The 17,324-nt window shown below is 40.6% G+C and overlaps 1 protein-coding gene across 4 annotated transcripts in view; it reads right to left on the reverse strand.

Moving 5' to 3' along the window:
* Window positions 1-1,095: 1,095 nt before the first annotated feature.
* Slc38a1 (solute carrier family 38 member 1) overlaps window positions 1,096-17,324 on the reverse strand; it is a 72,052-nt gene continuing 55,823 nt past the window's right edge. For 3 of the 4 annotated variants that reach the window (XM_003476080.5, XM_013159293.3, XM_013159292.3), the window contains 9 exons: window positions 16,639-16,721; window positions 14,827-14,885; window positions 14,604-14,714; window positions 12,836-12,915; window positions 11,229-11,329; window positions 9,330-9,448; window positions 8,112-8,253; window positions 7,904-8,001; window positions 1,096-6,250 (listed from right to left, as the gene is read on the reverse strand). In XM_003476080.5, the coding sequence (XP_003476128.1) occupies window positions 6,149-6,250; window positions 7,904-8,001; window positions 8,112-8,253; window positions 9,330-9,448; window positions 11,229-11,329; window positions 12,836-12,915; window positions 14,604-14,714; window positions 14,827-14,885; window positions 16,639-16,721 (895 nt within the window). In that variant the 3' untranslated portion in view covers window positions 1,096-6,148. Of the gene's footprint in view, window positions 6,251-7,232; window positions 7,379-7,903; window positions 8,002-8,111; window positions 8,254-9,329; window positions 9,449-11,228; window positions 11,330-12,835; window positions 12,916-14,603; window positions 14,715-14,826; window positions 14,886-16,638; window positions 16,722-17,324 lie in introns of all 4 variants that reach the window. The other variant, XR_010049222.1, reaches the window with a different exon arrangement.

Consider the following 17,324-nt stretch of genomic DNA (forward strand, 5'->3'; position numbering starts at 1 on the left):
GGTTTCCACAAAGCTTGGTTTGTTTGTTAGGGGGAAGAGGTAGATACGCTTTACCTTACCATTGTGCATAACACAGAGCAGACTAGAGCTAGTGTTAGACACTCGTGAATCAGTAACGGGAGGAGCAGGTCTATCCAAAGCATTGCAGATGGAGAATAAAACCTGCTCACTCTCTCAATAGCTTTTCCAATGCACAATTCCTTACCACTGCTTTGGCTGGAAAGTGATCATTACTTACTTTGCCCTTGGGATTTGGGTCAGTGAAGTTAAGGCACAGGATGCACGTAAGGGCAAAAGCATCAGCTGTATTCTTAATGAAGCTGGACTGCAGTGTGTAGCTTGGACTCCCATGCCTGAGTTTCTACCCCGAGATCCCTTTGGGCCAGTATGACCCAGTGGGAGGTCTGTCATCACCTGGACAATCTAACGGGGTACAACTGTCACACCAAGGCCTCTGCTACTCCTGCACTACCTGTATCCACAAAGATTTGTATGTCAGGAGTAGATGGCCTGGCCATCGATGACCGAGATCACAGGGAGAAACTGGTGATGGTAAGAAAAGGCGAGGCTTGGTATCTTACTCCCTGGTAGTTCTTATGGAAGTCCCAGTATTGACAGAATCCTATTTTATGGTGGCTGCAGTGTGGAGACGGCCCTTTATATAAAACACAGGACAGAAATATATATTCATGATGGTGAACCTGAGTTCAAACACTGTGCTACTCACTGTGTTTATGAAGAACAAGTATGTGTTAGATCATATACATTTTTAAAAAATCTTTTTGAGGCAGGATTTCAAAATGCAGTTCAGGCTGGTCTCAAATTCACTTTGTAGCCCAGGCCGACCCTGAGCTCACAGTGATCTTCCTGCCTCAGCCTCCGAAGCACTGGGATTACAGGTGTACGCCACCATGCTTGGCCTTCCAGATACTTTTTATCAGTTTTTTTAATTCGAGTATTGAAATGTAACCATCCATGATTTAGGGCACGACAAATGTGTGTACACTGTTCTCCAGCAATTCTGAAGAGTTATATTATACTCAGCTGCCTTGAGTCTGCATCCTGTTCCAAAAGAATCAATACAAGATTTGTAAGTACTTTTATTTCACATTTTAATTGTTTAAAAACTATGTTAACAGAACAGTTATAGACAGAATTTCTTACATTTCTTTATTTACACCACATTTTGGAAAAAAAAAACCCTCAGCTCTATTAGATTAACTCTGAATAGCAAAGTTTTGTGATGTGTGATTTACTTTTAAATCACCCATCTGAAATTCATTTACAAAGTTTTTACATTAATGAAATGGTGGGGTCACACATAAGAGGCTCATAAGAAGTCTAAAATACATTGAACTCTAGATAGTGGATTATATACTAATGTTCTGAAAATTCAAGTGTTTTGGAAAAAAATGTAAGACATTCTATGTTGGTGTTGACATTAAAATAAACAGCAGACATGCAAGACATTTGAAAGAAAATAACATTTTTCCCATCAAATTTGTGCTCTTAGTTAATATTCAGGTTTTTTTCTCTCCCCCTCAAAGATCCCAAAGTTTGGGAAATGCAGCAAGTCAATTTTGGAAAAAAAAAAAATCCCCCCCATTTCTATTTCCATAAATACTGTGTAGTGGCATCAATGGTAACAGCGAAAGAACTTTATGAAGAAACAATTTGTCATTTTGTGTACACCTGGTTCTACATGACAGTGATCGGGGTCTAAATACTCCTTACTGGTAGCTCAGAGAACTATTGTTTAAATAATTGATCTTTAACACCAGCATAAGAAATCAACACAGCTATTTCTCAGACATTGTTTTTTCTAAACAATTGAATAAACTTTTAGGTTACAAGGTTACATTGAGAGAACTGTATTATCTGGGAGAGAAAATGAAATTTTTCTAATTCCCAACCAAAAGCCACTAATACCTATGAAAACATTTTTATATGCAGATTCTAGTGACTTCTATTTCAGTGCGGATCAACAACTGCAAAAATATACAGCCTCCTATTTATGTACAGTGTATTTACATAAGAAGGAAGTATCCCTACAAGAAGCCTCGGCTGCATAGATTCCTTTACAAATACAAATTCCAGCCCGTGTGCAGACAGACGCAGTTTCATGGCCCTTCTTCAGAGCAAACCCTAAGGAGCGAGGGTGTCTGCATCTGCCTACTTTTCAAGAACTCTCCCTTTTGGATTTAGTGATGTTTTTCAGTTGTCAGCCACCCTGCACCCAATTTGTATCTGAAAGCCTTACATCATTGTCAACAATTCACCATATTTTAGAGAATGTTGTATGGCTAAAGGAGTCTCATCCCTAAGGAAAGTGAGTTGTTTATTAATATTGCTAAATGATGCTGCAGCTTTGTTTTGAAAGTGGCTAGATGTTTGAGTGGGGGAATTATATTATTAAAGCCCGTGCTCTTTGTAAGTCTCAAACTATTTAAGCTGATATATGGTGGGAGACTAACAGTTTTGATCCAAGGCATAAAACCAATAATTGATCCTATCACACACATCCTCCCCTCTCTGACTAAAAGTGCCACCCAACACTCTAGCTGAGGAAAGAGTAACGAAAAATTTAGTTTTGACCTCTTTGCAGCTACGAACACCGTGATTATCACCGCACCGAGAGACCCGAAGAGCAGCAGCACAGCGAGCAGTTAAGGGACCCTTTACTCCTTCCCCAGAGTTCGAGGAACTATCTTCCAAGGCAGCACTCACAGGTAGAACAAAAGAGAAGCTATTCGACTTGGAGGGGTCCTCAAGTTTGAAGTGTCCCTGAAGGCTGTGTAGCAGATTACTGTGCATTGAGAACCACTGGCTTGGAGGCCTGGTCCCACTCCAGAAAAAAGTCAATTTGTGGGTCTGAGGTGTCCTCCTAAATAGAGGGATCTTTGTCTACACCAACCTTCACTGCTACTCGTTCTTTTCATAGGGCGTGAAAATGTGAAAAAGGGACAGTGGGTAGTGAGCTTCCTCTGGCTGCGGGGCAGTAGCTGCACCCCAAAGCCGGCAAAGGTCCTGCCAATAGAAGCTGGCCAGGCAGCCTGGGAGGCACAGGAAAGATCAAGTACCGGCGGCCGGGAGATGTCTGGGAGTTCTCCTCCCCTTTTTTTCTGGGAACTGCACTTTTGGTCGCTGCAGATCATCTCTGGCTCCTGGTGACTGACCTCACCGGTCAGCAGGGCTTCGGTGGTATGTGGCTGGGGACACAACGTCCAGATCTTACCAGCGACAGGCAGCCACATATTCTTGGCCATCTGAGCATATACACACTAGAAACAGTACATTCCATTTGTTGGCCCGGTTCTTTTACGGGCAAATTACATTATCCTATTTCAACTAGACTATGGGTTTGAGCATTCTTTTTCTAGCTGGTTTAAGGGCCTGAACCTCCATGTATAACCTGATTTTTAAATGAAAATATATTCTAAGTTACAATTAAACTACAATATTTTGGACTCTGCTTTCCGTACTCACCTCGGACTGCCTGTGCCTACGTGAGTGGATTCTGTTCCTGCATGCTGTGCTACCTCTATGTTCAATAAGTAGCACTAAGTAAATTAGGCATTTACAGTATTCTCTGTTACAATAACTAGAGAACAGTTCTAAACCCAAAGAATGAACTGGCTTGGTTCTCTAGTGTAGAGATCCTATCTACCACAGGAAAATGTGCTGTTTCCCACAGCTAAGGTTCAGGAGTCTTTAGTCTACTAATTTAGCAGAAAAATATCTATAGCACTTGACTGTGCTGCTTAAGCTCTACCTAACGTCTATGATGCATGTACTTTTTTGGCTATCACTTCACTATTTTGAACAAGAATAAGAGCGGTAGGTACATTTTACAGCTAATCCCACACACAAGTCATGTAATCAGTGACATTTGACAAGTTACAGTATGGTTTAGTATATATTCAGTCAACAGGACACTCCAGTACACAAAGGAAGGCTTGAAAACATGTGGTCTACAGATATCAACCATACTGTAATTTATTCTAAATAAATATATTTTAAATAAAAAATTTCCCATATGGACACACAAAGTTCAGAGACCCAAAAATATCACTACACATCCAGAGTTAATAATTTTCTGAATTCACTGTGTGCATGTAAAATGAACTGTTCTAAAGCAACGAGAAAGGAGCACAGCATAGCTTGCAAACTACGTCTTTTTTTAAATGTAGGCTTGTCCTTCTACCTGACTTCACTTGGTGCCCCAGATAAACGCCAAAGGGCAACTGAATCTTGTTTTGCAGAATCTGTCACTGCTCTTATCATGGGAACCACTTCTGAAAAGGACAGAGATGGTTGTGTAGTCTACTGGGTTATGATTCATACCAGTGTCAGGTGTTCCAACCTAATTGCCTGAACTTTGACCTAATATAGATCTAATTCTCAGCATTACATGAAAAGCTATGTTGATCCAAGGCAGGAATATAACCTCTTAATCTCCCCTAAGAGGGCCACAGCATCCTTTGATGTCCATCTTATCTATGGGACATTAGTCTGGAAAGGGAGAGACAGTTCTGAGTGACTCTCAGCGAGAGTGAAGGCCTGCAGGGATTTGAGTTAGGGAGGAATAGAATCCAGAGCTAAATGCTAGGACACACTGGCAGCTGTTTGCAGTTAGGCCCACTTATCTCCAGAAACCCAGTGACCTCCTGTGTTTGGAGAATTTAATTGGAATGCGTATAGATAAAAGGATAGCTCACGGCCCAGGCATGCTGCTCAACGCACAGGACACGGGCAGCCCAGGGACAGGGGAAGCCAGCTGGGGAGGAGATGCCTGGCTTCCTTGGGGTTCCCTTTCCTTTCCCAGCTGCCTGGCCCCCAGCTCTCGCCTCTAGGAGAAGAACTGGGGTAATGGTAAGGGGCAGCTGCCCTCCTGTGTAAGTCTCGCTGGGATGGGCAGTAATGGGAAACGGAGGCCCTCTTGCCTTCCCCATTAGCAGAAGAAAGGTACACAGTGATTTCAGCAGATGTTGTTCAAAAAGACCATCTCTGACAGGTTATTTGCAAGACTAGAGGAGAGTTAATGGAGAATAGACATAAGTGAGGCTTATTTAAGGTACAAAAATCTTGTATTTATAGTAACTTATAAAACAAGTCATTAAAAGACTCCCCTAAAATACTCAATATAAAACAAGAATTTCTTATCCTAAATAATGTTTAGGTACACATTATTCTCCTTTACTAAAAGCCGGTGGACAGACCTAAATGCTGCTGGGCTTCTAAATATCATTTTCCTTCCCTTCAACAATACAGATGTAAGGCAGAAGACTGCCGGAGTCTGAGGAACATTCTCTCAGAAATTTTGGACAATCTTTCCACTGCAGGTGCCCTGGGTCTCCCCCTTGGAGAAGCCAACTCTGACTAGAGTAACTCTGACATGGGGATGCCAAGAGGGACACAGAACTTCATTTGGTAGATTTTCCAAATGTGTAGTTTCCTGTATTTACCAATGTCTCATTCCCTTCCTTCTCAAGTGCAAGCACTCACACACAAGTCTCCACTCAGGAGAAGCATGTGGCAGGCCACCGGACAGCCTGAATCAGAGCCACCTCAACTATTGTGCATGTTCAGACCCAGCGATAGCAAGTGCCGTTCAATGCTCATGTGATTATCCCTGTGTACTGTGTTAACCAAAATAAGCAAATTATTTAAGAAACCATTTTTTTCCTGTAAAGCAAAATAAATATATACAATTCAAGGTTCATTTCTCTTCTAAAAAGTTTACAGATACTGTGAGCTGAACTTCAGTAGGAAAATTATTTTAGAATCTGGATGTATAATAAATAAACATGATGGATGATCATGTTTTTAAAGTTCTAAGAGACCAGGAAGCCACCAAACACAGCGTTAGGAGAGTGAAAATAATTGCTTGTGAAAAGGACTAGAAAATACGATTCCATGAAATTAGGGGGAGGGGGGTAGATCCACAATTCCTAAAGAGATCCCAAATCTTGAAGGGACAGGAACCATTATGTAGAGGTTTGTTTTGTACCCAAAGTGTCATTCCATTTTAAGTATCTTGCACATTTCCGTTTGCTTCTGAAAGCTTTCAAAAGAAGTGGCGAGGGGTTGCTGATGTGCGGTGACTTGATGAGCAGCAGACCAGAATGTTTCCTTTTCTTGGCCAGTTTCAGTGGCATGCATTTCCACTGGCTGAGCAGGCCCAGTCATAGATCACCAAGGGAATGCTGACCAAGGAGAACAACACCCCCAGACTCAAAAACAGGGCAGCCTGGAGCAAGAAAAAGGCATGGGTTATTTCTAGTACAGCCAACTATTTTCATACACACCTGGGTTAAGAAAATTTAAAGTCCCCTCCCTTTGTGTCCCCTTGCGTTTGAAGTTTGTTTCAACCACTGCCAAGCAGTGAGCCTCTTAGTCAAACTGTGTGAATCTGACTCTGTCAGAACAAGTATGAAAAACACGCTAAGTGAGCCAACCTCTGCATTCTGTCCTGATTTCAGGGTCACCTCGTGTGCATTTGTTCTATCAGGAAAGGAGTTTCCTTACAGCTTTCTCTCAAGCTGACATCATCTTGAAGGAAAGAGAGAGGGAGGAAGTGAAAGAAAGCCAGTCAGCTTGGGAAGTACCCAGGCTGTTTTGTTACATGTGATCTAGCGGCCTAGGTTATCACTAAAAGGCAAACATTTATATTCGGAAGAGTGGAAAAAATGCTGTACAAAGTAGATTCAGTCAAGTGAAATGGAAACAGGTGCCCAAAACCAAGTTCCCTGAAGGACTGATGAAGGTCTGGGTGACCAGATGACTAGGTCCAACATGAGATGCTAATTCACTTAGCTTTGCAAATGTGCAGCAAAGCAGAGGCGGGGAAACAGTGAAGGCCTGTGAGGGGGAGCCGGAGCTAAGGGACAACCAGTCTAACTCAGCCGTCCCTGCCTGGTCATCGCCCTTGCCTAGTGCTATTTGAAAGACCCAGATTTATTGTAAGAGCAGAGAAGGAGAGGCCCAGAGAGTTCACGGGCCACAGGCCCCCATCCTTTGCAGGTTTAATCAGATATATTTCACTGCAGTGCTGCAGTGATTGCTCCCTCCTTTCTGTCCTTGTGAGGACCTTCCAGGTAAGGCTTAGGAGGATTTGGGATTTGTGGTTTCAGGGCAATCCTCTCAGGGAATGAGGTGCTGGACAGCAGCAGTGCTGCTTCCCTCTCCCCTGGGTCTGTTGACTCGGTACCATGTGCGAGTGCAGTGCTTACACTATCTGAGAGGGCGGCTGAGAAGCCTTCTCCGAGGCAAGCAAAATGGTGCTCCAGAAGGGACTCAGGTAGCAGTCACTTCAGCCCTGCTTCCCTCACTGTCTCCAAGTGCACCACCTTCGAGATGCCCTTGAACTTCACCAGACCTGGAAACAAGAATCCCAATATAGAAAGGTAGTTTTTGAATCCAGGTCTGCTTGTTCCAAAAATTTGTCAAATCATAAAAAGACTTTTTAAGCTAGTTCCAGGCATTTCATTCAAGGCACTTTGCATGTGCCCTGGGCTGTAAGAAGTTGTTATATAACTAGAAATCGTACAGCAGCGGTGGACTGCATCAAGCCTTTAAGCTCCTTTGCGTTCCTATCTTGCTAAAGGCACGGTGCTGCCCTACAGAGACACAGGAGTAGATACCTCCATCCTCCCAGCTGGCCATGCTCTGGATCAGAACAAAAGCTAAGGCGTAATAAAGATAAAACCAGGAGAAACATTTTGAGGGAATGGAGAAGATTCTGATATGAAATTTTTTATCATCCAAAGGGGAAATTATAGACTAATGTCTCTTTCAAGGCAACTGAAAGTAGTAGTAGATGGAAGAGAGATGGACTACTTATTTGCTAAATTTAAATGGAAAACTAATCAGAAACATTAGAGTGGTTGGCAAGAGACATTACCCAAATTCTTTGAGTGCCTTTATCTCCATCCTGGCTTGTGATTTTTAAATAAAGAGATGATGGAAGAATGAAAATAAGCATATTAGCAGATGTCACGCCTGCAAAATAAAAAGAAAAGGAGAAAGTTTGGGATTGTTATTTCACAATTTTAACTTTCAAGAGCTTCTATGTGCTGTAGAATGATCAGGGCAAAGTAAAACAGACATACCTACGACTCCAAAAATATCCTTCATGGTTGGGATGAAGATCACCAACAAATTGAGAATAATCAAGAGCATGATGGTAACCAAGATATGGCGACATAAATTAAACTTTGTTTTCTTAGCCAGTTCAAACAAAGATGAGCGAACCTGTAGGAAACAAAACAAAGGCTCCATCAACTCCCGAACATGCCAACCTTCACATTTCCCGGCAGCCAGCAGCTGATTGATTGATGGCCAGGAATTTATAAAACGCTTTGTAATGCTTAGAGAATTCAGAGGTACCTTAACACTTCTGGAGATGAGGGAGGTTCACTTAAACTGCAAAGTATTTTAACATATAAGGGTTGAGGGCCAGAGATATAGCTCAGTGGCACAAGTGCCTGCCTGGCCAGTATGAGGTTGTGAGTTCGATCCCCTATACCACAAAGAAAGAAAGAAAGAAAGAAAAAAAAAGGGAAAGAAATTTATTATACAAGGGGTGATCAAAATATACAGTGAGTGTTTAAGATTTTTAAAATCTTATTTGGAAAAAGATACATTGCCATCAATTCCCCTCAAAGTACCCTTAGCTCGCACACTTATTCCACTGCTTTTGCCATTTTGAAGCGGTTCTTGCGTCTTTATAAGGTGTGATCAATAATGTGGTGAATACTACCAGTGAATGTCATCCAGTAAAAAGGTTGTCTTGAAAAACATTACAGTGTGTCCTCATCCACCCCCATTACTGGACCTAGCACCATGCAACTTCTAGTTCTTCTCCAAAGTCAAAGTGACTATGACAGGTAAAATTTCAAATGGATTCAGTATATTAGGGCAGCCATGACATCATAACTAAAGACATTCATGAATGACTTTCGGAACTGCTTCAGAGAGTGACAAGAATGATGAAATAAGTGTGCAAAGTAAGGGTGAGCATTTTGAGGAAGACGGTTGGCATTGTCTTTTACTGTAATAAAGAAAAAATTAAACATTCACCACAGTTTTCGATCACCATACTTTTGGCAGTGGGGCAATTTATCAGGACTCAGACATCCAGGAAGGCTGGACTAACTCCCTGATCCTATGTGCTGCCCGAGGAACAGGGCATCTCGGGCTCCTTCCCTGATGTGGTGCAGATGATCAGGGAAGTCACCTGCAAGCAGCTTTCTCTGGAGCAGACTATGAAGGTAGAAGGAAAGGCGAGAACCTGGCTTTCCTCAGGTTGCACTGAGGCTTTTACTCACTGTGAAAAACAACACCGGCACCGTGAGGATGACGGCAACAATGACAGCCAGCCGCACTGTCAGGATGAGAATGTCATTTTTACTCTGGTACTTGTGAAGGAGGTCGGACTGAACAGTATCTAAAACAAGAGAGAAAGAGGCTTTAAGATTAGACAGAGTGTGATGCTGAATGCAGCTTTTCTGAACAACAGAGAATTTGCAAGCCACGGGGCCAGGAAGAGAATGTTTAAAAGAATCTATTGAAACGATTTTTAAGGTTGAAAGAGAATTTCGGGTGTGGGAGGCCTTCTCCACAGTGCACACTAACTTTAGCTAAATGGAATGCTTCGTTTACACTAAATAATGCAGCTGAAGCACAAAGACCCTCCTAACCTAGGCTTTCCCCACCAGAAGCTGCTTTTCAAGCCACACCAACCAGTCACAGTCTCACTACAGGGACTGTGGATCACATGAGCTTCCTCTTTCTGGACTCTTCCTGTGTAACCCAAATTTCAGTGACTACACAGCAGAGCCACTAACTTAACTTCACGACCAGCAGGAAAGGTTTCTCTCTCATTGATGCTTTTGTCATAAAAAAATTATTTTGTGTAGGCACTATTTTGAATTTTTCTCAATTTAGAACTTCAGAAAATGTTATTTCAAAGACTACCAATGTTGGAATGGTAGTCACAGAAGAATACAAAAATGCTCATTCTCTGGAAAAGAAATAATTTTTCTCTTATGGGTCCTTTCCAGGGCTTCTCAGTACACCAATCTCAAGGTTCTGGGCCTCTGAACCACAGGTGCTGAACCAGGACCAAAGTTTAAAGTAAAAGTCTTGTTAGTTCTAATTTTCTTAATTCAAAATTCATAACCACTCAGAAACGGCCAAGCCCTTTTCTTTCATGTAAGAATATAAAAGGGTATGTATGTTATTGTATGTGGAAAATGGATTTACAAAGAAAAATGAGTTGGACAGTGCGACTGCTCACTGAGCATCATCGGCCCCACCTTGCCCTTCCTTTTGCCCGCCCAGCCCTGAAGCTCCACAGGGACCTCAGAAACACCATTTTCATACAGCAACTAAATGTAGTTATGGACTCGTAGAAGATAATGCTCTTGCTTAAGAAAATAATAATACAGTTGAACAGAGTGGCCTTTCTCCCCAAATTGAATTAACCTTTAAATGTATTTTGAGATATTTCTGTTTATAAAGAAAATGCCCCAAAGAAATATTATTTAATAAAGGAGAGTATGAAATATATTTAAATTAAATTCCAAATTATAATGCTAATGAAAGATGTTAAATAAATCTGCAGGATCATTTGGAAAGGGAAACCTAAGAAGTAGCAAAAGCAGGTAAACTATTTAAAGTAGTGTCAGTAACAGTTACAGATGAAACCTTGTTTTCTTTTTCAGATTTTTTTTCTTTTAACTTTCTAGGTCTTTCCTTTCAGTCTTCATAAGGCTTCAAATTCCAGTGACCAATTAGGTATTTTATTTTTAATTAACACGGAGTATCATGAGTGTAGCACCCTGCTCTTTCTCACTTTCAACATCTATCTTTGTCTTTCTTTTCTATTAATGGAATCTGACCCACTTTGCAATGTCAATTAGGAAACCTTTTGCTGATGTAGTTTAAATTTGCTTAAGTAAAGAGTAAGATATGCTTCGAAAATGCAGTTTCTTTTAAGGACACTATCAGGAGAAAAATAATACAGCATTTTTTTTTGGTAATTATTTTATTTTGCAATCTGCATGAATATATAAAAGGAAACATAATTTGCTGTAAGAAACAAACACCCCCCAAAAAACGGGTGGCTTTGCTGCTCTCCCAGACCTCCACGTTAACAGTTACTGTGATATTGACTTTTACTAATGTATTTACCAATACCTGTATGTACTGCAGAAGTTACTTACCATAGAATGTCAAGTAGCCAAAAATGGCAGTCAAGAAGTACATAACAAACATGGCAAAAAAGGAGATATTTGAAACCATCTGCATTTTTTTCTGGGTTCGACTAAAAACAAAAATAAAGAAATTTCAAAATTTAAAAGCAACACGACTGAATTGAAGCCCCAAGGTTAACACTGAGGAGTATGCTAACTTATCATAGTGTGTGTGTGTGGGGGGGGGGGGGGTAAAAAGTCACTCCCAGTTTTGAGGGTGGTTGAGGGTAACTTCCTTAGTCCCAAACGGGTGTTGTGATGCAGATCCCATGCACTGCACTCCCTAGAGTGTTCTTCCCTGTGGCTTTGAAAGATTAGCGAGCTCTCATCTGAGGGACTGACAGTTTTATTATTTGTGCTTGCTATTATCCCCACACTGATCATGCATATGAAAAAAGGTAGCAACAACCCAAATGCTCTTCTCCCAGGCCCAGGAAAGCAGCACAGTGGGAAACTGACTTTAGGAACTCTGTTCTTTGGGTTCTGCTTTCCCGGTGAGTAGCCCCAGGATATATTCTTTCTCTGGAGTAGTCAGTGCCCAGGAGCTCGCAGCTAGCCCCTAGGTCAGTTATACTCTGGGGTTGGAATGATCTTTAATGGGTCACATAATTAATTCATCCCCAAGAGTTGTACTCTAGAATGGACAAAGATAGTCATATTTGCTTGTGTGATCCTGTGATGTCAAGGACATGTGGAAATATAATGACAAGCTAAGAGCTGGAACATTAGATGTACGAGATGTCAAGACCTATTCAACTTTCCAAAGCGCAAGCTCATTAGGGTGGACTGATATGTAGATATTTGTAGGTATCTCAGAATGTAGCTGTATATCAATTATATATGAAAGAATTCAACGCTAAATAACATCAACTTTTAAAAAAATCTCAAAATGCAAGTAAATACTTGAGCTTTCTGAGCTTAAGATCATGTCATCGTGACTATGTATACAGAATTAAGAGGGATATACGCAAGCCTTTAGTCCTCTCTAAACTGACAGGCAAAAATAAATCCATAGAATCTCCTTAATAATTTGAGGTAAATATTTTTTCTAATTTTTTTGTTGCAACATTTATTTCTCCATCTTGATTTTCCAGTCTTTTCTACCCAAACCAACAAGGAATAACAGACAATGTATTTTGGGGGAGCATACCAGGGATCAAACTCAGGACCCTGCACTTACCAGGCAGGTGCTTATACTACTGAGCTATAACCCCAGCCCCTCATTTTTTTTTTTCCTGGCAGAAACAATGTATTTTGCAGCTTATAGGTCAACCTGAAAATTACCGTCCATTTGCAAAATAAGCCTAGGTCAAAAAAGCAATACAAATACTTGAATGCTCTTAATATTGTATAGTATTAGAAAAATCAAATTAATTGGTTGGATACTTAATATATTTATGGCCAAAAATACTGAAGGTTTCTGATTCTTCTTAATGCAGTACTTAAGATAGGCAGAATGTTAGTAAATATTGAAATGGGTGATTAATCCATGCAGGTTCATTTTATACACCTTTACTTTAATTGCCTATTGATGGGGAAGTTTAAAATAATTAAGATATAAAAATCATGTTTCTTACTCTTTAAGCTCACTGTAGATTGGCAGGACCGACGGGTGGCAAACAAAGGCAAATGCAATGGTTGGTAAAGCATACACGGTCTATTGAAAAGAAAAAATATAAATATTAAGAACAGATGTTTCTTTTCTTAATCTGACAGCTCTTCAGAATCCCTGAGTTATTTGGTTTTTAGGATAGCTCTGGTCATGAAAATAGCAGCAGTTTTTCTAAGAAGACTTATCCAGCTTGGGCCTCTAGGCACTTATTGTAGGGGCACTTATTTAGATGTGGCTCCTACAGTGTCTTTTATAAAGCCCAGGCAGGGCAACACCCCAGGCTTCTGTGGCACTTGCTAGTTACATGGTCCTTCTCCTCCATCATCTCTTGGGTCCCCACAGCAGCCTAGAGTAGCAGACAGGTCCTGGCTGTTCTCTGATTCCCTGTTAGGTGAGTTGGCCAGGAATTCCACCTTTAATGACTGCTCTCTGTGCTGCAGTAGGTGCAGCAAAGCACACTCACAGTACTCAATGTGGTTGTGTGCACCTCCATTCTTAGTTACTCAGGAGGATGAGGGAGAAGGATCCAGTGAGACAGGAATTCGGGAGCAGCCTGAGCAACACAGTGAGACTCCATGAAATACTTGACAGACAACATCTGAAAGGAAAATTTTTCCACAGCTCACTATTTTGCTTTGGTCCCTTACAGCTGAGAGAGAGAGAGAGAGAGAGAGAGAGAGAGAGAGAGAGAGAGAGGGCTTTTAATATTCTTAGGTAAGACTTTAAAACTCAAATTCAGTATACCTTCTCATGTAAAAAAAGCTGGCAGAGAAGAAGTAAAAGTAACATCTAATTTTGCTGAGGTTAGGTACCAGGTACATTTCAGCAAAACTCTGTAAGATCCAGAATAGGACCCTCATTTTCATAGGAGGGACTGGATGATTTGCTTAAGAGGTGGAATCCCAGCCTCACTTGATTGCACAATCCACTGTTTCATACTATCAACCCTATGTTCTTGTCCTTTTTCTTTTTTCTTTTGTGGTACTGGGGATTAAACTCAGTGCCTCTGCACTGAACTACACTGCTAGACCTTTCAAACAATTTTAAGATAAGATCTTGCTAAGAGTTGTCTGGGCTGGGCTTCAATTTGTGATCCTTCTGCATTAACCTCCCAGAGTGGTAAGAGTGCATGTGCCACAAAACCCAACTTCAACTATATTTTTATTAAGATATGCAATGTTTTTAATATATGAAATGTTATATATGACTATTTAATATACGAAATGTTATTAAGATATGAAATGTTATTAAAATATGAAATGTTTGTGGTGGTGTCTATATATCAACTGTTCAAACTGAGGAATCCTGTGGTGTTTTTTTTTCTGTCACTACCCTAAAAGGCTAAAGACATTATTAATCTGTTTCTAAAGCATCGCAGAGTATATTACACAGCACAGGAAGATCTGAGACATTTATTACCCAGAAAGAGATTTTCAGAGAACACTAACTATTGTCACAAGCTTGGTAAAGCATTTGTGTATTTCTCAATAGCTTCTGAATGGATTGTGGACTAGAGAAGGAATTGTATGGTGTGTTCTTTCAAGAACGAGTACATTCAAAACAGTGTAATTACAAGTATGAGAAATATACTGCTCTTATTAAAAATGCTCATGTTTATCTTTAGTGGTAACAGGAATTGAACTCAGGGCCTTGCATTTGCCAGGTAAGCGCTTTTGCCACTGAGCTATATTCCCAGCCCCTATGTTTTATCTTTAAAGGACAGGAACTCATACCTTTGAATTGAAGGTGACATATTTTGGTGTACAAGTACTTGTAGAATTAGCACTTATTGTTGAATTTAGCTGTGGAAGAGGGCAGGGAATCTGAAATTTCTTGTAGATAACCTGGTATTAAAAATATAAGAGAAACAACACAGGTTTTATTAAAACCAAATAATGAGTAATTATTGCATGGCAATGTACTATGTCAAGGACAAACCAACAGTTGGGCACTTACCACAATTAGGAAGAAAACCATGCAGCTCAAGGAAAATCCACTCGTATAGCCAAGGTACCCTTCAAAAAGAAAAAAGTAATTGCTAACATTATTCATTCATTACTTTTATTTTTCAGTGCATTACCTCAAACATAGTCTAGGACTTTACTAATATACCACTGGATATGAGATTTAACTTTTTATTTTGTGGCACTGTGGATTGAAACCATGGCCTCTGCCCTGAACTATATCCCCAGTCATTTTGTATTTTTTACTTTGTGACAGGGTCTTGCCAAGTTGCCTTGGCTGGGCTGGAACTTAAAATCTCCCTGCCTCCGTCCCTCAAAAAGTGCTGTGATTATAGGCAAGTGCCACCATGGTTGGCTGAGATTTATTATTTGACAGTGCTACTTTGTTTGGCAAAGGGCTTCGAATGAGGGCATTAAACTAGGTGTGCCGAGTCCAGTGCTTTCTGGCACACTAGAGTGTGGATTCCCAGAATCTAGGAAAAAGGAGCCTCCCAGTGGGACCCTAAGTCTCTGTGTTAAGGACTGTAATGGAGGCTATGGGCAAATCTGTTTACTCCCCGATCCTCTGGGTGGAACTTACTGTGCCTGCTGAATGTCAGTTGTAATACTTCCCTCTCAAGATGAGAGGCATATAGTGAAGAGATCATGTGAATTTCTAGAGATAAGTGGAGCATCTGAGGAACTCACTCTCTCACCTTACAGTGCCTGGGAGAGCTCCTACTGTGCTGCGCAGCCTGCAGCCTCCTGGGAGGGGCCTTCTCTGAAACCCTCTCTGAAATCAGGCAAGAACTGCTACGCATATCGATAAGGCCTACATACTGACTCAGAAACCAAAAGTAAGGAATTTTTAAGAAATCTACTTATGAACTCCAAAGAAACTATCAAATCTGACATTTCTAGAGCAAACCAAACCAAACCAAAATAAAAACCGTGTGGTTTTTAATCACTTTTGGAAGACTTTAATCAATACTTTTGCCTTGAATTAAGTCGGAATTATAGGGAATACATTTTAGAAGTTTATGACTGGATGGCAACCTAGCCTCATGACCTGATGTGTGAAATTTCCAAAGCCACTGGGCATATCAGTCTCCAAATACATGAACTGAAACACATGTCAAAATCGAATGGATACGACCTGGTTTGGACGTCATCTGTCATTTTTAACTTTAAACTTGACTCTCTCCCTTCAGTGACAGAAATCATGTAGCTCGGCTAGCTTCTAAATTTACAAATGATTCACATACTTTTGGTTGTAAACATAAGCAACTTTATCCTATATCAGCTTCAAAAATCTACTTTTGTCTAAATAATCAATTTAAGGCCTCAGAAGTGACTTCCATTTTCTGGACTTGTTTTGGAGCAGCCTGTAAGTTGTGCTGTTGGAAACTGCAGTCTCTGTCCTGGCCTCATGACCACTTCTTAGTTCTTCCAGCTGTGGGGAGGAACTGCTCAGGAAATCACATACAGACCAGCACTGATTTATTTTCTTTAATTTTGTTTGCCTGAAGACTGAGGATGGAACTCAGGGCTTCATGGATGCTAGCTCTAAGAACTCCACCCCTTTTTATGTTCATTTTTGGAGACATGGTCTCACTTATGTTTCCTTGTGATCTTCCTCCCTTGACCTTTCAGTTAGCTAGGGTTACATCCGACAGTAATTCTGGGCCTGATTAATACTTGCGATTTATGATTTACTTAATTATTATCCTATAAGTGGAACAGAAGGCAAAATTGTTCATCTTAGTCAGTTTATGATTCATCTGGGCACTGGAAGCACTACAATGAAGTCAAGATTTTTCTTTACCTAAATTCTTCAAGAGACACAGAGGGAGAATTATGCCAAAGGTAACCATCACCACCATAAGTCGGCCATCCACATACCAGGCTCTGAAAAGGAGGAAGCAGCTAGGTTACAGTTTCTGTTTAGAAATTGACATTTTTTTCCCTTCAAATATAAAATTTCATGATATACTTTACTTAATTTTTATGACTAATTTTACCATCAAATGTTTGATCATTATTAAGGTTTTATCCAGACACTTTAAACCAGCCACTATCCTTTTACTACTGCTTCATGCCTGTGTAATAGAAGAAGGGATACTGTTTTTTCCCTTGCTCTCCCACTGGCTAAATGTGGCATTCCTTTGAATTACTTATGTGGTTTCAAAGCTGAATGCATACATTGCATTCTGTCAGATTACAACTTGTCTTCTCAATTATTGAAAGAGAAAGTTCCTTTTTGTTTTGCTTGGCTAACACCAGTGGAATCGAGTCACCACAGGTAGGCATTTCTTTCCCCCTGATCCTGTGCATCTGACCTTGAATCCCAAGGCTGGAACACTAGGAACTCTGACTTCTACACTTTTCCCTTGAAGGAAAACAGAGAAACTAACACTGACAAGAACTGTTAAACAAGACAGAGTCCAAACATAATTGTACCAAATACAGCTGGCAATGTTTTCCAGGGTTAGCTATATCTTTAGTGAGCTT

The sequence above is a fragment of the Cavia porcellus genome, unplaced genomic scaffold, assembly GCF_034190915.1.
Source record: "Cavia porcellus strain 051 isolate PalLab524CR breed Dunkin Hartley unplaced genomic scaffold, mCavPor4.1 scaffold_8, whole genome shotgun sequence".
Taxonomy (NCBI): Eukaryota; Metazoa; Chordata; class Mammalia; order Rodentia; family Caviidae; genus Cavia; species Cavia porcellus.